Source organism: Mchenga conophoros, linkage group LG23 (assembly GCF_057382185.1).
Source record: "Mchenga conophoros isolate Kocher_MC1m ecotype Shallow Benthic linkage group LG23, M_conophoros_male_GT1.1, whole genome shotgun sequence".
Lineage (NCBI taxonomy): Eukaryota > Metazoa > Chordata > Actinopteri > Cichliformes > Cichlidae > Mchenga > Mchenga conophoros.
This window is the reverse complement of record NC_140547.1, coordinates 19757812-19781640: the sequence shown is the minus strand read 5'-3', so window position 1 is coordinate 19781640 and position 23829 is coordinate 19757812. Positions and strand designations below refer to the sequence as shown.

Here is a 23829-nt window from a genome sequence, read left to right as displayed (position 1 = left end):
ATGTATTATACTTACACATTGTTTTGTCTTGTGTTTAGAAGGTTATTAGACTAAAATCATTCAGTCAAAAGAAGGATTTGACTGACTTGGCTTAATTTGTTAAACTCAACAATAAACAGATATTTGCAGCCAATATTCCACAGTCAGTGTAAACAGAAAGTAACCACTGTTTCAGTTCTAAGATTTTATTTATCAGAACGTAGTGAAAAGTAGACCTTTGCAGGTCTTAGAATTAGATAAATACAACAAAACAAATTACAATGTCATTGTATATTCAACAAGTATTAAGACAAAATGCAGAAGCAGTGCGTGAAAAACTAAGTACACTATTACTTCTTGTATAGGAATTACGAAAGTAAGTAGAAATTAGGTGCTCATAATCAAATGCACTTGATTATTAATTATTATTATTAACCCTCACATGGCAGCACATGTTTGGATTCACAAAGTTTCACATGAACATACTACAACACTTCTGGAACAGTGGTTCATTTGTTTGTACACACGGTCTGAGGCAATTTCAAATTTGTTTATAAAGAACAAACAAATTCACGTAAGAAAATATTGATAAATCACTGATTTGTGTGCATGAAGGACCCACTGTTACTAAATGAGGCCTACTGGTCCTACGAACAGAAGCACATCTACAACAAAATGGCTGAAAAGTGAGTGAGGGGCATGAAAAGAAACGAAAAACACTGAACTTCATCTTTATTGTCAAAAAACAACATTTCAACATGTCGAGTGAACTGATGTCTTTGCATCTTTTAGATTAAACTGATTGTTGGTTGATGGTTTACATTTACCATCACTATAGAAAACTTCAAAGTTTCTAGCAGATTAATTTATATCTAAAAATACAGGCCATTAATTTACTTGAAAAACAAATAATTTTTTAGTTTGTTGATTTTGGATTTTTCTCAGGACCAATTTTATTGTGATGAAATTCCTCCAGCTGACAGTCAAAAATTCTTTTTTTGTTCAAAAAGCTTCTGAAACTACATCTCTGGCATTTTTTAGGTACATGAAGGTGTGGAAGTTAAAGCTATTTGAGCACAGCATCAGAAAATGAATATTATTTTTATACATTTGTGGCTCCTTCACAGTGATTACTGATCTAATGTTTCTAACACTGGATTCTTACTCTCTTGAACTGCGTTGACACAGTGACTAAAACCAATTTTAGCCAGTTGCCATGATATTCTCAATCCAGTACAGGAAGTTTGTGACCTTCGTGTAGACGCCGTACATGTTTTCTTGGCCGCAGCCTTTCCCCCAGCTCACCACACCTGTAAGGAACCAGGTTTTCTTGTAGCGTGTCACCAGTGGGCCCCCGCTGTCACCCTTGCAAGCATCCTGGCCACCACGCTTGAAGCCAGCACATATCATGTTCTTGGTGATGTTGAGCCCGGTGTGGAGGCGGCACTCCTGCACCGGGACCCTCGGCAGCTGCAGACGCTGCAGGTATCTTGAGGTAGAGCCAAACTCTGCCAGACGACCCCAACCAGACACAGTCGAGTGGCGGATGCTTGCCAGCGTCCGGGTGAAGGTGCTATTGCGGGCAGGAAGGCAGATGGGCACGACGTGGCGGCCCAGTTTTACTGGGCGGTGAAGTTTCAACAAAGCCAGGTCGCTGTCGGAGCTAGTCACGTTGTAGTCTTCATGGCACACAACTTTGAGCACCCGCCGCCACTGTTCTGTTTTTTCCTCTTCCCATATGTCATGCTCACCTTGAAAGCGACATTACTTTTAAATGCTACATTGAATTTGGAGCCAGAAGAAAAGTGAGCAAACTGAAAAAAAAACTTGAACGACAATTAAGTTGACCTAACATACATAACATACAGTTGACTCACAATATCCACTATGTTAGCAAAACCCATATACATTTTCAGAAGCTAGAAAATGACACCTTTCAAATTAAATCAAATATTTTACATTGCATACAATGCTTCAAACAGACAAAACAGCCTATAAAGAGGTATGGACATTAAATAAAATGCTATCTGTAACCCTAAAATGAGTCAACATTGACCTGGTGAATGTTATGTGATTGAAGGAAGTAAGAGAGGCCAGACTAGAAGCCAGAATTTGAAGTTACCATTTTTCTAATTGTCTTACCAACAACGATGTGGAGCACGGTGCTAGGTTTTTGATAAACACAGTGAGCTGCAGTTAAAAGCCATCGATCCGACAAGACGATGGCACCGCAGAAGAATTGGTTATTTTCAGCCAGAAGAGCCTGAAAAAAGAGATAAAATACATACAAATCTGGATTCATCTCCCTGTTTACACTGATTTTCAGTTCAGTCCTTGTGTAATTTGGCATATACTGACAGGCACCCTTCCACTGAGACCATTTCTGATGAAGCTTCAGTGATCATCTCCTGTGTCAGCTCTTTTTTTTAATTTTCCTATTTCTTAAGTTTTAGGGATATGATACCCTTCATCAGCTGTAGATTTTTTTATTTATTTTTTTGCCTTCCACTTCCCCTTCTGGCCATTATTTGTCGATTATCCTCAAATTTGTTTGATGCGCTGCACAGCATGCTGAAGTATGTCAAATCTTTTGGCTAATAGCTATTTGCTAGTGGAAAAATACTATTTCATGCCAATCAAACTGTGTTATTTTGTGACCACTTTTATGACAGTGTTGTTTCTACAAAACTTTTGCACAATACTATATGTGTCTCTTTATGTATTCTAGTGGAAGATTGTGTATCTTAGCTCATTTTACTGGAGATGGGGCTCTATTCAAAGACTTACCTGCCACGGACAATGTCCTTTGGGACACATTATCCCATTAACAACCCTGGGGGCAAAATGTACCTGAGGCCTTCCGCAGACCACAGCATCTGGACCAGACAGTTAAGAAAGAAACCAAAAGTCAGCCTTTTGCTTCTGACACCCTGAATGATGCTCAAAGACACACAGGAATTAAAATCAGTCCAAACTTGTGATATCTAAGAAACTTAAAAGCAGTTTTTTGGGTGTAAATATCTGCTAAGAGGTTAATATACCATTCCCGAACCCTCTGTGAATGGCCCTTATGGCCATTGATCAATGGTCTTTCATCAATGGGCTGTGATCAGTGGTTATTGATCAATAGTAATGACAATTTGCATATTAATGGTCAAGGAACTGACCTCACAGCCCATTGTTCATTCAGTGCTAGTTTCAGTCATTGTGCAAATGTACTGTTTATAAGATTGGGGAAACCTGCAGTCAGGTGAGATTGAAGAAGTTACTTGAATGAGTGACGAAACGTTTCTCCCACTGAAAATGTTACGTCCAGATGAACAGAATCAACTGTTTGGGATTTCATTACCTGGATGATTGAGCATGCATCAAGACTAGGTCAAGATGTTGTAGGTAAAGGTGTTGCTTAGCACGTGAAACAAATCAATCAAATCAAGGTGCTGTGATGTCCCTGCTCACAGGTAACCTGTACAAATCTAAGAATGTTTTTTTTTTTTACTGTCTTCAATCAAGGGCGACTTTAAATTCATCCATGAGCATAAAGCAAGCCGATTAGAACTTGTAAAGCCTGTATTTTTAAAGTATTTGTGTTGGGTCTGCGCTTCCACAGGCCCTGCTAGTTTAGAGACTTATTCTCGTTAACGGCTCTGGGAGCTGAACGCTCCTCACCTGTTCCCTAACCAGCGTCAACCAACCAGTCTTCCTCGCAGCCTTTTATTTCCCCGACACACAGTTTACACAACAGTCACAGTACACACAAGCACCTCCCATTGTAAAACCACCCTATGGTTCTAAAAGATAAGACACTGTGTGTGTGTGTGTGTGTGTGTGTGTGTGGCTGGAGAGGTGGTCAGAGACACAGGAATGTCTTTGATTCCATAGTTTGAACTAAGAACTACAAATTTAAGTAACACAATGACAACATTTAACAATTTGACTCCAACAATTTGTACATGTGATTTGCACTGTACTTCATAAGTGTGTTACTGGCTCAGACCTTCAGGCATGCAGGTACTGTTGTCCAGTTCAAGTCTGTATCCCGGAGCACAAAAGCATATGGGAGAGCCATCCTGAAGCTCTCTACAGAAATGTTCACATCCTCCATTTCTGTAGCGACAGCTGGGGGTGTTTGAACGCACTGCAAGGGAACAATGATAACACTGACTTCCTCTGCACCAATTGAAAACATCAACAGACTTTTTGGACTTCCAACCTTTTTCGCAGTTGTATCCATGGAAACCTGGTGGACATTTGCAGATATAGGTGTCGATGTTTCGAGTGCACGTCGCTCTATTCTTACAGGGAGAGGACAAACATTTGTCCACAGCTGCAAACAGGAAGTAGCAAAGATTTTTATCAAGCATTTCAACAAATGTTTGGAAAACTGAGCAATGTCTTGGTTACAAGTGCGTAAAGAATTCTAGCACTACTTTATTTGCAATGTGTTTATAATGTTCGAAATGTCAAAGCTCAGACTGAGTACCTGTGTATGTCCTCCAGAAGTTCTCCTGAGTAGACAGAGGACCCAAATTCAGTAATAGTTAACAAAACAAATATAAATAAAATAAAAACCATCAAATTCTGTCTTTCAACTACCACCAGCACCATCCATTCTTATGTCACTACCTTGACTTCAGTAATAAAATTTGGTACCAAGTGTTGTGGCATTTTCAATGCTTTTGTTGGTATCTTGAAACTGACCAGCTGTTGTGGGTGGGCAAAAATCTCCCTGGCCTCCTCATAGGAACATTTCTCCTCGATGCACTCACGCTCCAGATTGCCTGTCTTGATTTCCTCCAGGAAAAAGTTTGCTCGACGAGTTCGATGGAGGAAACCGCTGGCCTCAGACTTTTCCAAACCCACGCCTTTGTGTAGAAATTAAACAGAACGACACATGTCAAACTCCAGTTGTGTAGACATAAGAGACATTAATAATGGTGTTTGCATAAGTTTCCTGTATGTTTACTGATATAGTTATTCAGGGTAATCCTGTATTTTTCTGTGATGAAAATCAGTCTCAATTCCATATTAACTTTTAAATCAGCATGAATAATGTATTTGTTTTTGCTTTGGAACAGTTTAGCTGGGGTGGATACTGATAGACTTAGATAAGTAAAACAGTGAGTAAGTACTATTAGTTCTGGTTATAAAAAAAAAGATGAGAAAAATAAAATAACAAATTGCTTAACCATTTCACTCAAATAATTATTTAAAAAACATCTTTATAGATAAAAAAAAATGAAAAGGAAGACATTAAAGATTTTATTTTCAAATATTTTGCTAAATTATTTTTCATTAAACTATATTTTTAAGTTAATAAGAATAATAAAATACACACATAATGTGCTTTTTACACATAATTACACAGTTAATAGTGGTATACAGTTGAAAGATGTTTGCATTTTATTCTTGTTAATTTGACTGTTAGCATGACTTGGGACCGAATTAATATTGTTTTGCTATTTAAATGCAAACCAGGTTTAAAAAAGATAATATATTTTACATTTTATCTACAGCATAAGTTTTATCACAAAAAACATTGCTGTTAATATAATATTGGCAAACAGGAAAAGCCAACACATTTAGAGACTTTTTATGTGTTTTTCCCTTGTTTGTTTTGTAACTGATTTGACTTCTGTAAACTGTCACAAATGTCCTCATATTTCTATATTTATAATGCTTTGTTTGCATAGTTAAACACTTCTTAAAATGTTGTAAAATATAATCTTTCATCATTTTACTTTTATGCGTTGTACTTTTATTCTTTTTTTTTTAATTTTTAATCATAGTCATTTTTTAGGTAATATAAATATATATTATACAATATTTTGGCAGTTGGTCTTTGGCTATAATAATACCAATATCACTGTTTCACCTGCTACAACAAAAGACTTAAGACCTAAATGTACATGAATACATGGCTGAATAAATATAAATAAATAATGTTCATGTTTTATGTTATTTATTCTGAGCTAGAAATTAGTTTCATTCCTGTTTTTTCTAACTTTTTTCTTTTTTGTGAAAGAATAATATGCCCTCTCATATTTGAATGAAATAAAATAATCTTGAGTCTAAGTTTATTCAGTGTTCAGATTTATCTTCCTGAAATTTATCTGTAGTGTTTATCGCTTCCCAGTTCATTACAAACCAACATGCTAGCATGACTTTAGCCTCCCGATGTTGTGGAGAGCTGCTCAGAGCTGTGGATGCCTGTGTGCCATCCCTAACAGGTGGAAACAAGTACAGAAAAAGACAAAGAAAATTTCCAAGATAGAGAAGACATAAAACTGACCTTCAGGGATCCCAGTGCATGATGGGATAGAAGCGATGATGAGCAGTAGTAAGACGAAGAGATGCTTCGTGTCTCTGCTAATGGACTCCATGTTTGTTCTAAACTTATCAAAGGATCAAAGGTTGAGAACAAACAAACTACAAACCAGCCCCCCGCTAAACCCCCAACAGTACAACAGCAGGCTTTCCCTATCAGGCTGATGAATGTGTTTTCCTCACAGTTTAATAACAGGTAAATAACAATAAAGAGGAGGTTTAAACTACTGACTTTACAGATTCTGACTAGGTGATAAACTCATGACTTCTAAATGTACTGCAACTCCAAGTCTGGGGCACACTTTAAACATACCATGATATTTATCACTGATTGGTTGGTGAAGTTGTGAAATGAAGACATGGCGTTAACCAATGAGCACTCCCTGGTTAATCCTCCTTTCAGACTTTTAGCAAGACCAGAATTCACAAACTGATTTCCTGCAGATTTTATAGGATTGAAATTCCTTTTGGAACCAACTCACCAAAATGGAGTTCAGACTTTTCAGATAATCTGTTAGTATTATTGATTATTGATTAGATCATTTTATTAAAATGGGGTGGCTGTAGCACAGAGGGTAGAGTCGATCATCAGCAGGTTGGTGGTTCGATCTCTGGCTGCTCCAGTCTGCCAATAGCCTGTGTCAAGATGCTAAGCCAGAGTTCTCCCTGATGCATCCATTGGAGTATGAATGTTAGAAAGCACTTATGGTGACTCATGATAGATGAACGTAGTTGTATGTTCAGTGTCAACAATACAAGTTGTATAAAGTGCTTTGAGTGCACTGTAGAGTAGGTACAGCCATTTACAAAAAGGCCGGAGGTTCAGTTCAGAAATGCTGAGATGAAGCTTAGCAGACAGCTAACCACCATTAGCCTGATATCTCGGACTAATACAAACTCTGAGCCTCAATACAATTTAAACAGGTCAGTTATTAGAAAATTCAACCGCATCCACCTGTTAGGAAGGGACGAATTAGCTATCCGGTTGTTCAGTCTGACGTCACTAGCCGTGTCTGGGTCTAAACTCCGCTGCAGGTCCATATATCAAACGATCACTATGGCATTACTGAGAGTTGAAAAACTGTCTAAAGTCTTTCATCTTTAATAAAATGATCAGCGTTCTGCTCTACCAGGTGTAACAATTGAGTTTAACATCCAGGCATCCATGAAAACGGAATTTATGACATTTAACGGAGTTAGAAGTTAGCAGGGAGTAGGGTTGCCAACTCCCTGAAAAATAAATAAGGGACACCTCGTGGCCAGGGCCGGGCGACCCAGTTGTCTTCACCCTTCCCAGTGTGGTGAATTTTCTAGCTCTTTTTTTGTGTGTGAAATTATTTTTTTAACCATTTGACTTGAAGTTGATTTAAGTAGATGCATATTCTATTCTTTGTGATATGAACACATGTGAAACAAATGATCATTTAGCCATTTATTTTTAGCTCAAAATGACAACATTAACACAGTAAAACAGGTCTCTTTCTTAAACAGAAGCCTGTCATGCTTAACTTTTGAAAATATAAGTAAATCTTTCTTTAAAAGAACTCTGTCCTGCTTAACTTAAAATAATAGAAAACAATAGAAAGAAAAACATTCTTGTAACAGTGCACATTTAGTGCATTTAGTACAATTGGCTTCAGTTGAGGTATTATTTCAGCTTTTCTAATGCTAATCAGCTGCTCCCGTTTGAAAACCCGCTTGTTCCCATGATTACGCATCATAACTCATCATCATTATTCATCTATGTATTACTTTTATGTATTAGTCATCAATTTGTTGTAATCATCTATCCTTGCAGTTGTTTATTACACAAAATAAATTATATTATCACACTTCTGGCCACATAGCGCTGATATTCACTGCACATGCCCATATTAACTTTTTCCAGCCAGGTGTTTTCCTTTTCCCATTCTTCCCTTTCTCTGAGGGGAACAAACATTGCTGCTCTAATGCTGGGCTCACACTGTGCGGTTTTAGGCCCATTTTGAGCCGATTTTTGAGTGATCGGACCGATTTTGGCCTTCATCGTGCGTCGTGTAGTATACGTGGGGTAAAGAGAAGTGATTAACACCTCACGACCAGCTCCCGATCATCAATCGCTCGTGAGGGTGTCACCACAGGCGCTCACACTGCTCACGCGCAAACGTAAACGTTGGTGAAAAAGACGGAGCAGCACGGCTGTGCAGCGTGTGATCTGGACACAAGCGATGGAGGCACAACTTGTAGAACTTTGGAAAGCTCATCCGAGCCTTTTCGATGTGGCATCACAAAATGATCACGACCACAACAACCGTGAAAATAGTTGGATCTACATCGCTGCTCAATCACAGCTGCCTGATCAATGTTTTTCATTAGCAATTTAGCAAAGTTGATGGTGGTGGTGTGTCTGTGTGAGTGAAAGACAGAGAGAGAGAGCGACAGATTTTCTGTTATAACCTTCATGTTATGGAGGCACAGTGTGAGCTCTCAGGTCGCATCAGAGCATCGGGCGGTATAGTGTGAGAGTACATCGTGACATACGAACTTCTAACCCCTGCGAGTCAATCGTGCAGTTTGAGCAGGAGCTGAATAACGTGACTGAAAAAAATCGCACAGTGTTTGCCCAGCTTTAGGTGTACTGTCATCCGAGACTTGCACCGCAGAGTCGGCGTTTGTTCCCCTGTTGGCCATGCTTCTTGTTGTGGTCATCTGTTGTCTTCCGGTATTTTCTCCGCAAGCGACCTTTCCTCGACCAATGAGATGAGCGGTAATCTGAATTGTCATACTCGAATTGTCATAAGTGTGCTGTCAGCTCATTGGTCACAAAGCAGGAGAGGGGCTGGGAATTATGTTTTCAAACAAAGTGTTAATTCCATTAACATTTATAGACTACTTTTGATTCTCACTGTATTACGGGACAAAGTGCGTCCCTTATTAGCTCAATACGGGACGTGTACTTTTGTTTCTAAATACGGGACGATTCCGTATTTTAAGGGACGGTTGGCAACCCTAGCAGGGAGTTAGCTCGCTAGCTTCTATCTAAATACAATATAGCATGTCCTGACTGCGGGGTTTTGGAAACAAATTAAAACGTACAGCTCTGTTATCACTTCCAGCATAAATGAAGACAGAAAACTAAACAGCAGTGACGTTTGTAGGGTTACTGAAGTTGGGCTAGCTGGTATATAATGATGTGCTACGTGACCGCTAGCAACACAGCTATGTTAGCATAATATAAACAAGCTAACTTTTTTCCCACTTGATAAAAGTTAACGTGAGTGTTCTCGGTGGTCAGGAACAAATGTAATCGCATGGCAGGATGCTGTAAAAGGACCAAACTTCAGCCAGGAGAACAACTGAGATAATCCATCCTCAATACGAGGTTAGTCATTCATGGGCTGGGCTGTAGTTACATCCTAAGGTTTTAAAAACTGAGCTTAAATAAATGATTAGCGGTAATAAAAGCCGAGGGAGGTCAACAGGGATCACTGACTGTTTTAGGAGCTTTTTGAGATCAAATAGAAGAAAATACAAAACATTAAACATGTTAACAACACAAAAGCCATATTTAAACGCAGACTACTTTAGACCCGGAAGTAGGATTCGTCGCGTCATCACTGAACAACCGGATAAAGAAATATTTTTGTAACGTGTTTATCTTTGCTGTAAAATTGGACATTCAGTGCATGTCTGCCTGGAGGCTGATGCTTGATTTTACCAAATATCTCCACTATGAACATCTTACATCGATATTATTTTTACATTTGATTTAAAGCATAAACCCATATCTAAGCCTGATATTAATTAATAAAACTGTTAACTATCAGTTATATTTACTTACTTTTCTTACTGAGGATAAAATTTTAAAAAGGTCCATAGAGTTATTATACAAGCCAGTACATATATTACATTCTTTTATTAAATCAAAAATCACACTCATTGAATCATTTAGTTTATTTTTTCCATGTGAGCAAAAGCACATATTTTTTGATTTGATCATTTAAAGGCTGCAGGTGAAATGATGGCAAGGCAAATAATAAATATGTAACGTAAACAGTTCATTGCTACATTTCAAGTTCAAGTTTGCTCTTTTTTTCCCATAAAAATAAAACACATGTGATAAAGAGTTTATTCTTTAAAAATAAAAAGTTTGAATGTGGAGTCATCAAGTTTGTAAACAGGAAGCGGTGGAGTTTTTAAAGTTACAGTGCTGTGCGATTTCTGTTCCTCTTCTTTCCTCCAGGGGTCAATGATCTTCTTAAACAATGTCCTTCAGGATGTCAGGGATAAATTCCTGAGCATCTCTTAGGTCATCCTTCCACTCCTGTAGGATGCAATTTCCTGTGTGGGCGCCTCCGGCCCCCAGCAAGGCCCCGAGCGCCGCTCCACGGTTACAGTTCTCACCTGAAGTCAGAACCAAACAAAACGAAAATAAGAACAAACACAGCACTGATGTCATACATGCAAGTCATCAAGCAGACCATGAAATTAAAAAATGAAATTATTAAAAGTCAAAATTAGCCCATCGCTCAGCTATCAGCAGGAGGTTTCTACTGAGTTAGTCTGACTGACACCGAGTGTGATGGAAGGATAGACTTTTGTTAACAGCTTGTATGGACACTGCTTTTATATTAATGAAAGAGAAATAATAATAATAATAATAATAATAGTATAAAGACTCACAGAAACCACATACTGCACTAATTACTTTTCAGTTTTTTATTTAGATTTGTATATTTATAGACTTTAATTCGCTAAAAACAAAAGTTTGAATGTGGACTCATCAAGTTTGCAAACAGGAAGCAGTGGAGTTTTTGATCCTCTTTTAAGTTGCAATACATTGCTGTTTCATACCTACATAAAGACTCTGAATAATTTAATTAATATTAATATTCTATTCATTTTTTTTATATAGCACTCATCACAGGATAAAAACACAAAGTGTTTCACAGTAATATAAAAACAGAAATACATAAAAAAACCAAACACTTGTTGTGTGGCTTCTGCTTGACCGCATAAGCCACACCTGGGCAAAGATTTAACCAACAGGAGCCTGAGTGCAAACCAGCATGTTTAAATTTTACCTCCACAGTTGGTGTTTGCCAGGATTCCTCCTTTGGGGTCATCATGAAACTCGTGGGCCAGGTAGAACAGGCTGGACAGAGCACCTGTTTGTGCAACACAAGCAGGAAAGACAAGCATCTAAAAACAATGATCTTAAGTTTTACCAGCCAGTGAGGTAAAAGAAAGGTTATTGGTCGGATTCTGACCTTTGTTGTAGCAGGCCATACCAAGGTAGTTCACAGCGCTCTGATGGACCTTCAGTCTCTCCTCAGAGGACACAGAAAACCTAAAAAACATTACGGATAACCTTTTACACACAGACGCTGCTTCCTAACCAAGCATTTAGTCTAAAGGAAGTCTGCAGAAAGTGTTGGACAGCTAATAAAAAAGGGCTTTTTACTGTAGACTTTTGTTGTGAATGAACTGCAGGAAGTGTGATTATGAGTGTCATAAAGAATACACTTGTTGTAGGCTTTTAATGTGAACGCCTGCACAGGAAGCATTACTTAATTCTCAACATTTTAGCAAATCCTGAAATACAGTACTCCTTTAAAGCTGTTCCGGGTCTCAAAGAGCTCAAATCCCTGTTTATTCTGAAAGACTTTTACTTCTAAATGCATACAGGAAGCGGTCTCTGGCAGCCAACCTAAAATTCTAATAAATATTTTAATAAGAAATTGTCAAAAACCAAATGCTGCTCAGATGCTTCAAAGTAAAAGTTTTCCAGGGGCCAAAAGAAAGTACCGAGTGGTTAGACTCAACTCTTATTCTGAAACATCTAAAGGAAGTGTTAGATATGTTTACAAAATCTCACTTGGCCGCCTTGCGACTGAAGCTCTGGCAGGCGTCCCAGGCATCCAGTCTCCTCAGAGCTTGCTCAGCCTGCTCACGGACACTGGCCCCGCCCAGTACCGCGTGCAGTGCCCGGCTGTAGATCGTCACGTACTCGGGCACGTTGGGGTGAGGATGGGTGAGCTTTACGAACTCCACCGCTGCTGAAACCTGAGGACAGAGTAGGTTAAAGGTCACATGTTGCTATCTGAGACTGTTTCTTATGTTGTTGATTTGTGTTCGCTTACGGCTCGCTCCTCATTGGCTGAGGCAGACAGAAGGATGAAAGGAAGGATCATGGGAAGGCAGCCAATGGCATCTAGCTGGCAGTCAGGGAACGGAGAGCTCGTTTTCATCCCGGAGCGTTCCTCTGCAAACTTCAGAACCTGGAAAACAGCAAGTAAATTGGTGAAACACTCCAGATGTGGCATGTTACAGCATAGGGGTCAACTGCTTCTGTCCTACTTCATGTGGCGAGGTCGGTTTGCTCTCCTGCCAGTCAGCAAAGAATGAGCGGTGGAAGGATTCAGCGTAGGTGTCCTTGTGTGAACCGGGTGTGGTCAGGAAGTGGACGTAGTCTGACAGAACAGCAGCTCGAGCATCCGGCTGAGAGACGTCCACAAAACCTCTGGAGACAAGTGTCCGAGCCACTCGAAGGGAGCAGAGGATGTTCAGCGTGTTGTCACCTGCCTGAAGACCTTGAAGACCACAGAGAAAGAACATGGACACAACAAAAATAGAAACAAACAACAAAACGAAGGAAAAACAGTGAACTGTAGTATAGGGCGGCAGTACCTCGGTGATAGTGGATCGATCCACTTGAGGAGTTCCACAACTCCAGCTTATCATGGAGAATGACGCTGCCAACCACATTGGCTCGCTTCGCACCAGAAGACCAGTTGGTGCGACCACTGCCAGCTGCAAAATGACAGAGAGGTTAAAAACAGCAGGATTAATCAGGATGGAGCTCCTCAAGGCTGTGTCCTTGGTCCTCTTCTGTTTGTCTGTCTCAACACCGGTTCATCCGATCTTCTTCATATTTGGGAGGTGTATTTCTAGGGATTTGAGTTGAGTGCCAAATCTGAGTTCATTTGGATGAGCAGTTCTCATCTTCAGGTTCAGAGTTCTTTTAAAAGTATTTTTCCCACACTGAGTGATGCTTTGCCAGCATCAGTAGGAGGGAGGTTTCTGCTTTTTTAGTTTAAACTAGAGATGGACCGATCCCATATTATGTATCGGTCTGATACTGACCTAAATTACTGGATCGGATATCGGAGAGAAATAAAAAATGTAATCCGATCCATTAATTATCACAAAAGCACTTCACAAAACTTGCGACATGGCGTAACTCAGCTCATAACTTTAGCACATCGGAGCAGTGTGCGTCACGTGATAGAGTGGCTGTGGCATGTGAGACCTGTCGGTGGTCTGGCTGAGCATTTGGAGCCTCGTTACCAAATCGGTATTTTATCTCTGAGAAAGTTATCCCAGAGGAGTAAAGCAAGTGTGTAAGTTCATCTCTGAATGTTTGTAAAGCATTCCCACGATAAGCTTAACAACCGATATATGGAGCGACTGCCTCTTCTTCTCTCCCTCCCTCTCCTGTTGCTACTTCAATCATGAAACTGATCAATGATCAGCTGATCGGTTTTTCTGTCGCAAGTCCCGTTTCTCCAGTTTGTTTGTTCGCCCACTTTGCACCAGAAAGAGGAAACCAGTGGATAAACAACAGCAGCACATTTAAGCTTGATAAGCTGTTGTTAGAATTTACTTTCTACACCAGCATCCTTTTTTACGTAGCTGACAGCTGGTAACTGTGCAGGGGCGGGTCTAGCAAAGTTTTGCCAGGGGGCCAAGTAGGGCATTAACAGGTAAAGGGGGGCACAAAGAAATACTTTTCTTTCTTATTCTCATGTCTAGCTTTTAATAAATAATTATCTGAATCTTACAATTAAAGTTTTCATCTGACGTAAAATGTATAGAAATCCACTATTGTATATAGTAACTATTAACTCTAATTTACCCCTGCTAAGCTATAGTACCTTTTCCTTTGGGAAGATACCATCTGTGCAGTCTGCACATCTTTCTGTTGAAGAAAGTTGTTGAATCTATTTAAATATTGTAGAAAAATAATTTATTTCTATGCATTTGTTTTACACGTGCATTGAATTAAAGCAGATTACGCTGATTAAGCATCATTAGGCAGAGGGTGGGGGGTGGTTTCCTATTAGTTTTGCTAGGAGTTTGGAACCCTATTAGTTAGGTTGTTTAATATTTCTGCTACGTACTGTTTAGAATACGAGAATAGGGAGGATGGTGTAGGTTTAAGTAAATTAGATTGATCAGTATTGCTGAACTATGAAATGTTTTGGCTGTAGTGCATATAACAGAATAGCTTTAGTGTTTTGTTTTTTAAAACAAATGCAGCAGGATATTTAAAAAAAACAGTTTTGTTGATTTTGTTGATAAAATGAACTACATCGGATTCATATCGGCAGATACACATCGACAGATAAGAAACACATGGACCAGTTGCTGGGTAAAAAATGTACCAAAAATATTTTTACATTTCTTTTACTATACTACATATTTTTAGATTAACTTAAGTGTAATAAAGATTATGTTATATAATATAAACATGCTAATTGGAAAATAGCATAATAAAAAAATCTGCCTTAAATTCATTTTCACTGGCAACCCATTTTTATTTATAAATGTAACATCTTTTTAGGATATTCTTTTATTTAACTTCTACATTTAAACCAACACTCAGACTGTAAACTCAGCAATTTTTTTCATAGACGTATAGAGTTAGACTTCTTGCAGGAGTCTCCCCCTGCTGGTCATTACAAACAATGCAGGTCAAAAGCACCTCTCCAATGACTTCTTACCTGTGTTGGAGAGGGTGAGGATACTGGACGGGTGACGCTCAGGAGGCGAGTTGAAGCCTGATATCCAGCCACCGAAGTCCCTCCTGATGTCGTTGATGTCATAGTACCAGTGGACCGGCATAGACATGGAGTCTGCTGCACACATCGCCCAGAATGCTTCGCTCACTGACCGCCGCATCGCAGACATCTTGGCTCAGGGGAGATGACCTGTGACCTTAATGTGAGGAGAGTTTACAGTCAGTGTACAGATATCTTATGGACAACAGAAAACAACAGTAAACGAAACAACATGAACTCAACATGTACAACAAAAACAAGCCAAAAGAAATTCAGTAATACTAATAATAACAAGCAAAATTCCCAAATGTTAAACAAAATCTAATAATTAAACAGTAAACTAATAAATAGATTATTTACTTCTGTTAAAAAAACAGCTGCTGTGGTTAGTTGATCAATCCTTCATTCAAATTTACATTTAAAGATTTCTTAAATAAACGATTAATAAATAATTTTCTGGACATTTACAAAGACTCGAACATTTCAGGATAAAAACTGTTTAAAAAAATGTTTTCTTTCCCATTAGTCTCCCTCCAGTGATTGCTCAGTGTGAGCTGACATCAATGCGTTACACTCAGCTTCCAGATGAAGCTTTATACACCTGTCCTTACCTGTCGAGTCATCACCCTCAGACACGGATTATTTTTAATCAGGCTGAACGCATTAAACATGATGTTGTGTTAAAGTGGATCAGTAAAGACTGAAGCTGCTCACCTCTGCGCTCTTTGCTCCAATTGATTCTCACGCTGAACTTGCATAAGTTGTTATCACATCGTTACAAAACTGAACAGGAAGTGTGGGACAGCAGCGGCAGATATAAAATAAATAAATAAATCAAATATTTATTTTAAAACAGCTCCAATTAGCCTGCGTTTATCCTGACACCTCAAATAAAACTGACGGGTTTTATAAAAATGTCCTTTTGGACGATTTGGGATTTGTTTATATTGACATTTTATAACTGCTTGCTCAGTACGGAGGCCGGTGGAGGTCAATACATAAAAACCGCTCTACGTATCTGCTGCCCTGAATTAGGACTTGCAGGCAGTCTGAAAACAGGCAAAAGCCCGGTAAATACATGTGTAGTCTGATCACTAACCCCGTAAAAACCTAAAATTTGATTTATTGAACTATTACATCATGACTTTATCAGAAGAACCAACACAGAAGTTTAAAAACGCCTAGGACAAACCATTTACAAATACCTCCTGGCACTTATCTGGGCTGTTAATGACAGGCATTGTCTAAAATAACTTATCAGTCGAATCTGATGGAAATAGCTCAAGGGTTTGTTGATTTTTTTTTATCCAAAATAACGCTTTAAAGTATTTTCCCATCTGCAAATCTGCTGTTCCTGAATTCTAACAGGTTATATTCAGGGCTGTCTGTCTCTGATAACAGCATGAGTGTTTATATATGTTTAATATTTAATTTCTATGTCATTCTACATTTGGAGAACAATTTGGGCTTGATTTTTTTAAATAAATAAACAGCTTGTTTGATTTTTTTTTTTAATGTATGCAATAAAAACAAATAATACACCATCAAACAATTAGATCGGTTCTCCTCGAGAATGAAAGGTACTTTATAAGATATGTTATTACTGGGGCCACCCTGTTACCAATATTCCTAAAGCTGAAAAAGCAGGTTTTAAACATATTGTTTGAACTGCTAAATGAGGGTGACCATCTTTAACTTAATGTTCAAGGATGTAATAAAGTGTTACAAAGCCTTGTGCACAGTCAGCAAAGACTGGAAAAATACAAAATATATGAAAGAGGACTGACCTCTGGTCCACCCATGGTGCTTTCACGTGACTCAATTGTGTCACTTCCCCTTTGTTTTGTATGTTTTGTGTGTGTGTGTGTGTGTGTGTGTGTGTGTGTGTGTGTGTGTGTGTGTGTGTGTGTGTGTGTGTGTGTGTTTCCCAGAATCAATGGGTTGGGGTTGCATGGGACTCTGAAATAAAAGAAACGTGTGAACAAAATCAGTTCAAGCTAGTGGATTTACAACTTTTCTTTACCTGCTACATCTGGCACTTGCAGTTTGGTTGTCAGGAAGCTGGAACAAGCGAAAAATTTCATTTTTGTGGGCTTTTCAGGAGCTGTTTTATTTAAATAATACAACAGCTCAGTTTACATTTTGTCCCAGTGCAGGTGTGATCTACACAGCAGATGTACAGCATGTTTTAGTATTTTGTGCATGGATTATTGTCAGGTTCATGGGTAGGATCTATGTGTAGATTGTAATTGCAGAATGGAGCTTCTGTTGCTGCTTTGCAGGTATATGAGAGTCTTTTGCGGCAGTGCAAATGTAACTAGTTTTACCACTCTGAGTATTTAGTGACTGAAATCATGTACTTTTGTAAGTATACAAGGACCACTGCTAACATGCTAATAATGGCTGTTATAGTCACATATTCATGTGCTCTGTGTGTTTATATGTGAGTGACCTTCTGTCTGCTGTTACTTAAACTTAAATAACGTCTACATAAGGGCTTTCGAAATTCCTGCCAGACATAAAACAGGGAGCTGAAACCCTGAAGTCTTAGTACGGTGGCCGATAGCTCAAAAACTTTAAACGGTTAAGACAGGAGTGTTTATACTGCGTGATGCCAGGGTTGTGTGGTCTTGTTGAACTATAAATACCTCTTGCAATGCTTTAAGAAGTGTTAACAGAAGGTTCAATGTATTGTCTGCTGTTAGTCACAGTCGTTAGCAAAAAGCAACGACCGGACTAGCCGCTTACATGAATGAATAAACCTACTGGGTTCACATGGAGCTGGCTGGTGTTCGGGTTTAATTTGAACTGCTGCTTTTGACTTATTTGGTAGTCAAACTGCAGGTCCGTCTGCACCCGCGGTCACCTGTTACCTAGAAGTTAGCGGTGAGCTCGCGAGCTTATTTATTGTTAGCTTAGTGCTAGCAGGCTAATGTGCAATGGAAACGGGGGAGCCGCTAGATCCGGAATATGTCGGTAAGAACTGAAGTACAAACGGAACCGAAGCGGATAACGGGGGTTCAGAGGTGCAGAGCACTGCACAGACAGCTAACCCAGGTTTAACCGGGCTAATGCTACATTAGCCTCAGAGCTTTCCTGTTAGACACACACAAGGAAATGCGAGAGTGTGGTTTAGGTACAATACAACGGCTGAAAGCTAGTTTCAAATCAGCAAGAGTCTGTTTACACTGTCCTAGTCCACATCCAACAAACCCGGGTTATCTGGATTTAATCTAGACACCTTTGTATGGGGGGGGGGGGGGGGGGGGGGGGGGAGTTAAAACTATAATTTCCCCCCCTTTGTTAGTAGGTTTATACAGTCTGTGGGGTCTAGGCCAGATTTAATGGGTCCAGGTTATGGGGTTTGTTTTCTTGTCTTTTCTTTTTTGTAATGGATAACTGCTCTGATGAGGTTTAGATGAAATATCACATTTTCCCTGTTTTTACGTGCTGAGAGTTAGGTTAAATGTGCATACAGAGACATTTATTGGTTATTTTATCAGTTAATCTGGTCCAGGTTCAGTAGTTGGGGGTCCAGATTATTTATTTACACATTTTTTATGCTTCTGATACGATCATTTGTCCCGATTTATTTTTTCCAGAGAAGGCCAAGGCATTCTGGAACAATGAGGATGTGGATCAGGTCTTCGATGTGGTTTTCAAGTACCTGGAGCACCTGAAGGCAGTTCTGAAGAGGAGTGGAACCACAGATAAAGGTTCTGATCCATGTCTGATGCGAGCGAGCGGGACTCTGGCAATCTTCCTATCCTGATCTTTACTCTCTGTCTTCTCTCAGAGTATGTCCAGGCCTTCAAGCTGCTAGAGCATCTGGACTGCTCCTCCTCCTTGGCCTCCCTCCAGGACCAGGACAGCTCGGTGGTTCAGGTGGTCATTGGCTCAGGTAAACCCCGGTAAATCTCAAGGCTTCGCTGTTGTGTTTGAGTCCGACTATTGCTGAGTGTTTATTCCTCCCCAGAAGAGCTGCTGCCAGCTGACATCCTCCAACACAGCCCTTCATCCTCTTGCTCCTCCTCTTCATCCTTCTTGCCTCCTTTTAATGGGTTATCCAGTCCAACAGCGTCTCCTGCTGGCAGAGAGGAGCTGCTGCCTCCCCTCGTGCCTGTCCAGCTGCAGTACCACCTCCACACCTGCTCCAAGGTAAACACACATTGATGTCATTCAGAATCAGCCCGAGAATTTATTTTGCCTAATTTGATCTCAAAAAGTTTCTTTCATTTATATGGTGCTTTTATTCTGAATCTTGATAATCTAACAGCCTGAAAACACGTTGATCCCTTTTAGTTTTTACCCAGAATCTTGAATATGTTGAAAACCTGATCCTTGTAATTATCTGAAATCTATCAAATAGTTTTTTTAATTTAGAAATCTGATATACTTCAGAACTTCAGAGCATCCTTATACGTTCCTGTAAGTAACTTGGGGCTTTTATCCTGAGAAGAAGCATTAACCTCCTAAGACCCAAACTCTTAATTTCTTTTAATTAATAAACTTTTAATTTCTCTTTGATATCTGGGCATATTGGGACCTAATGAATGTAAAAACAAAGAATTACCAGATTTTTTTTTTACCTGGTTTTTGTTTCTAAGAAAAATGAGAGCCACATATGAGGATATTTGCTTAAAATTTCGATAGAACAGTAGCAGTATAATGTCCTCGTAAGTGGATATCAGGCCATTGTTGAGCAAAATTTAGTATTTTGGTCTAAATAACCCAAAATGTGACGTCCACATATGTGGACGGCAGGTCCTAGGAGGTTAAAGCAACTTGATAATGTCCAGTATCTAATTCATGACTTTTTTTAAAAAAAAGAAGAAACTGTCATAGTCAGTCCCTATACCAGACTGGGGGCATTTAATTTAACAGTGATCATTTACAGTTCGTAGCCAAAGGCTTTATTTAAAATTCCTGAATATTTGAATATTTAAAATCCTGATAACGTGAGCTGTTTTTCGCTTTACAGTCCTGCCTGCCCTGTTTGCCGAGCATGACTCAGTCCACGCCGCTATTCTGGGGCCAGAACCCGCTGAAGATCCCGTTGCTCTGCGGCTTCAAGAGGCTGACCGCCATGCCACTGATTTCACCCGCCAAAGAGGGCGTGCTTTGGGACCACGGGGACCAGGAGCAGGAAGACGTAGGAAACTGGGACGTCATCTACAAGGCACCATGTGGGCTGAGCCTCCGTAACCATGACAACGTAATGCTTTTTCTGGAGGCTACAGAGAGCTATGACATCCTGCAGGTCAATAGATGATTTTTTTTTTGCTGTGTTCAGTGTCTCTCTGTATATTCCTCCTTCAGGTCTTTAAAGTGGGTCAGTTTTCCTCCTGCAGGTTGATTTCTTCACCTTTAACCCTTCCGTGCGGTTGGACCCTCCTTCACCAGGGGGCCTTCGGCAGCCTGAACAGGACCTGAGCCGAGGGGCGGAGCCAATACCGGTGGAGCTGTGCGTCGGGGACGGTGGCTCCCGGCCTGCTGAATTCCGCTACAGGAAGGACCGCTGGCCACATGGCTGCTTCCTGAGCCGCGGCCCAAAGCTGTTCAAGGCCTGCTGTGACTGCACAGATGGCTGCAGTGATGCAAAGCGCTGCGCCTGCATGGCCTTGACTTCTGGAGAGCGCCACTATCGCCATCACAGGCTGTTACAGGCCAACCCATCAGGGTGAGGTGAACAAGTAGAGGTTTTTCAAAAGGAGCTAAAGCAGGAGCTTTAGGTTTCCCAGTGGAAGTATTGATCATTAACTGATTCACTGATTTGCTGACAAAGTGTTACCATGGTGATCAATCTTCAGGCTCTTTGAGTGTGGCCCGTGGTGCGGCTGTGACCGATCTCTCTGCCAGAACCGTCTCGTCCAGAGAGGCATCAGAGTCCGACTCCAGGTCTTCCAGACTGAGAACCGTGGCTGGGGGGTGCGTTGCCGTGACGACCTGGACCGTGGGACCTTTGTGTGCATTTACGCAGGTGAGTGTGGCTCAGCGTTCAGTGGCTCCGTCCAAGCCACGGTCTGTAAACTCGTCCTCTCATCTGTGTCCAGGTGTGGTGCTGCAGAGGGTCCTGAATCCCACCGAACCACCGCCGCCAAAGTTGACGAGGTCCGACCTGCCGTCTGACGATGAGGTGGAGGTTGTCACGGAGTGGCTGGCCCCACCTGTGCTGGAGGGCCGACGCAATGTGTTGGAAACGCCCCCGCCTATGTCTCCGCCTACCTCACCTCTTTTGCATGTCCCTGTGATTCAGAGACCCTCCGACAGCGGCTCCAGCACCACAGACCAAGAAGAGGTTTGTTAGGCTCGTTTACTTTACTGTAAAGTTTTTTTTATTTTCAGAATAATTTTTTACATATTCTAATTCCAATATTTCTATACACATTTTATTATATTGTAAATATTTTTCATTTGTATTTGTATGGACATTACAGGTTTTCAATTTACATATTTTTATTTTTTCCTTTGAATATTTTGTGACCTGATTTTTAAAAGAATTATTGTTTATTTTAAATCATTTGTGTGTCCTGCATTCCTTTGAATATTTCCTCTAATTATTTGATTAAAATGTATTTTTGTGCCTTCGTGATCTTTAGTTCAAAGTAAAAGGCTTCTATTTTCTTCTGTCAGATTCAGGCGGTGCTGGTTGGAGGTCTGCAGCCGACGTCTCCTTCATCAGGTCAGTAATGACTCACACAAAACACACAAATGATACATTAACACAGCTGGTAAACAATTGGCTACTGTGTGTCAGGTGATCAAGAGCAAGACGAGAAGGTGGCATCAATGTCGGAGAGCGCTGGTGTGAATGGTACAAAGGCGAGCATGAGCTTAAAGAGAGCAGCGAAGGTGGACGAAGTTTGTTTTGTGGACGCAAGCAAGGAGGGAAACGTGAGCCGCTTCATCAACGTGAGTCCAGCTGATCAGGAACATGATGCTGAAGTTGGACTAGCTAGTATGTAATGATGTGCTACATGATCACTAGGGACACAGCTATGTTAGCATAACATAAACACAGTGAACCTGGAGGATGAACGCTAACTTTTTTTCACTTGATGAAAGTTAACATGAGGGTTCCCGATGGTTAGAGACAAATGCAATCGCATGGCAGGATGCTGTAAACAGAACAAACTTCAGTCAGGAGAACAACTGAGATAATCCATCCACAATACGAGGTTAGTCATTAATATACTGCAACAACATGGGAATAGAGCAGCTGCCAGAGAATTCAACATTAATGAATCAATGGTACAGAAGTGGAGGAAGCAAGAAGAATGAGTTAAGTTTGACATATCTGACGTTTTATAACTGTATTTTATAAACGGTTTCACAAGATTTCTTTAGACAATTTAAAACTTTTAAACAAAACATTTTTTTAATTTCATTAGTAATTTCAAAATGTTATATATATGTGTGTGATTGTGTGTGTGTGTGTGTTTCTAATATTTTCTTTATACTTTTCATTGTGTTAATCTTGTTCACAAGATTTTTTTGCATCTTTAAAACTTTCTAAAGAATTAAAAAAATGTGTCTTTTGTTTTTGCTTGTACATTTTTCTCCAAAGCATTTTTGGACATTTCCTTTATAGTTTGTAGTTATTTTCAAAATATTAACTGCTTAGTTTAAATTGTGGAATTTTCCCCCTTTTAGTTCATAGTTTATATATTTTTTATGCTAATGAAGAAGAAATCTTCTTTGTGTTTATTATTATTATTATTATTATTATTGTTATTATTATTGATATCATGTGATCTCTAACCCCGCCCACAGCACAGCTGCCAGCCGAACCTTTTCATCCAGAATGTCTTCATCGACTCCCACGACCCCGCCTTCCCCGTCGTTGCCTTCTTCACCAGCAGGTGAGGAAGAGAACTGAGAGGACGTTAATGTGGGTTATTATTAGTGGTCATTTTAATAATTGCCCTCTTTGTTTTCTTGCTGTAGGGCCGTAGTGGCTGGCACTGAGCTCACCTGGGACTACTCTGCCAACGTCCAGATCGATTCACTGCAAAAACAGGAAGTGTCTTGTCTCTGCGAAAGCGACAATTGTCATGGGAGATTCACCATCGAGGAGAACCTATGTGAAGTTTGTGAGGTTGAAGGTCACATAGCAATGGAGGCCAAGTGATCCTCCATACAGTTTGTTAGTAACAGTTTTGGTATTTAGAGGGTTTTTTTCCTAAAAAGAAAATAAAAGTTCAGCTATTTTACTCTGAAAGTTTTTCAAGTCTTTATTATTGGGAAGGCTTTAATTTTGAGAACCCTTTTTCTGTGTTTGAGCTTTTATTTTTTGTATCTCTACTTTGGTCATTTTATTTTGACACTACCATGGATTTAATGTTCAAACAGCCAGTACAACTTTTCTCCTGAAACTGGTGCCCAAAGTGTCAAAGTTCTGTGTTCATTTTTAAGCAATAATAAACGTTGCTTTGAAAACCTTCAACATGAGTAAATGGTTTACTATTGGTGCAGCTCTTTGGGGGATTTGAAATTGTATATAAATGTCGGAATGTATTTATTACAGCCTTTATTTAAAAAAATATGTATATATGCAACTGAATTTATCATTTATGGCAGTTTTTTTTTTTTTTACATTTGTTTGTAATTTATTCCTAATATTTCCATTATTTCTGAAAAGTCACTTGGACACTCCAGCTTTTGGTTGCGGACTTTCGGTTGTAGCCCAGCAATGCTTTTA

At 39.7% G+C, this 23829-nt stretch overlaps 3 protein-coding genes across 8 annotated transcripts; 1 reads left to right on the top strand and 2 right to left on the bottom strand.

Annotated features, from left to right (window-relative positions):
- Window positions 1-169: 169 nt before the first annotated feature.
- On the bottom strand, window positions 170-6415 carry f7l (coagulation factor VII, like). The gene is made up of 8 exons (XM_085265515.1): window positions 6272-6415; window positions 4681-4844; window positions 4463-4487; window positions 4193-4306; window positions 3977-4117; window positions 2767-2855; window positions 2122-2242; window positions 170-1730 (listed from the first exon to the last, which is right to left on the bottom strand). Exons 1-8 carry the CDS (start codon window positions 6360-6362, stop codon window positions 1183-1185), a joined length of 1293 nt encoding a protein of 430 aa, XP_085121641.1. The 5' UTR covers window positions 6363-6415; the 3' UTR covers window positions 170-1182.
- A 3809-nt stretch (window positions 6416-10224) lies between these two features.
- LOC146547101 (uncharacterized) lies at window positions 10225-18025 on the bottom strand. Of its 5 annotated transcripts, XM_085264422.1 has the most exons (10): window positions 17895-18025; window positions 17152-17189; window positions 15072-15285; window positions 12976-13098; window positions 12646-12878; window positions 12429-12566; window positions 12164-12351; window positions 11556-11635; window positions 11370-11453; window positions 10225-10689 (listed from the first exon to the last, which is right to left on the bottom strand). In XM_085264422.1, the coding sequence occupies exons 3-10, from the start codon at window positions 15256-15258 to the stop codon at window positions 10544-10546; spliced, it is 1179 nt and encodes a 392-aa protein (XP_085120548.1). In that variant the 5' UTR covers window positions 15259-15285; window positions 17152-17189; window positions 17895-18025; the 3' UTR covers window positions 10225-10543. The 5 variants fall into 5 exon arrangements, with proteins under 5 accessions (XP_085120548.1, XP_085120549.1, XP_085120547.1 ...); XM_085264423.1 differs by lacking the exon at window positions 17152-17189 and having other exon boundaries at window positions 17895-17995; XM_085264421.1 differs by lacking the exons at window positions 17152-17189; window positions 17895-18025 and adding an exon at window positions 15843-16088.
- setdb2 (SET domain bifurcated histone lysine methyltransferase 2) lies at window positions 17961-23574 on the top strand. 2 transcript variants are annotated; one of them, XM_085264420.1, is made up of 12 exons: window positions 17961-18104; window positions 18731-18844; window positions 18925-19029; window positions 19108-19286; window positions 20110-20388; window positions 20480-20808; window positions 20939-21108; window positions 21182-21426; window positions 21762-21810; window positions 21886-22040; window positions 22902-22990; window positions 23076-23574. In XM_085264420.1, the coding sequence occupies exons 1-12, from the start codon at window positions 18068-18070 to the stop codon at window positions 23257-23259; spliced, it is 1935 nt and encodes a 644-aa protein (XP_085120546.1). In that variant the 5' UTR covers window positions 17961-18067; the 3' UTR covers window positions 23260-23574. The 2 variants fall into 2 exon arrangements, with proteins under 2 accessions (XP_085120546.1, XP_085120545.1); XM_085264419.1 differs by having other exon boundaries at window positions 19105-19286.
- Window positions 23575-23829: the final 255 nt, after the last annotated feature.

Bases quoted from the DNA above. Each gene is read 5' to 3' on its own strand.
- f7l (XM_085265515.1), bottom strand. From the start codon at position 6,362: ATGGAGTCCATTAGCAGAGACACGAAGCATCTCTTCGTCTTACTACTG. The intron at 4,845-6,271 runs GTCAGTTTTATG...TTCTACACAAAG, and splicing joins ATGCACTGGGATCCCTGAAG to GCGTGGGTTTGGAAAAGTCT. The intron at 1,731-2,121 runs GTAAGACAATTA...GTCGCTTTCAAG, and splicing joins CGTGCTCCACATCGTTGTTG to GTGAGCATGACATATGGGAA.
- LOC146547101 (XM_085264422.1), bottom strand. From the start codon at position 15,258: ATGTCTGCGATGCGGCGGTCAGTGAGCGAAGCATTCTGGGCGATGTGT. The intron at 12,352-12,428 runs GTAAGCGAACAC...CTCTGTCCTCAG, and splicing joins CAGCCAATGAGGAGCGAGCC to GTTTCAGCAGCGGTGGAGTT. The intron at 10,690-11,369 runs GTAAAATTTAAA...TTCTGACTTCAG, and splicing joins GGCAAACACCAACTGTGGAG to GTGAGAACTGTAACCGTGGA.
- setdb2 (XM_085264419.1), top strand. From the start codon at position 18,068: ATGGAAACGGGGGAGCCGCTAGATCCGGAATATGTCG. The intron at 18,845-18,924 runs GTTCTGATCCAT...GTCTTCTCTCAG, and splicing joins GAGTGGAACCACAGATAAAG to AGTATGTCCAGGCCTTCAAG. The intron at 21,109-21,181 runs GTGAGTGTGGCT...ATCTGTGTCCAG, and splicing joins CTTTGTGTGCATTTACGCAG to GTGTGGTGCTGCAGAGGGTC.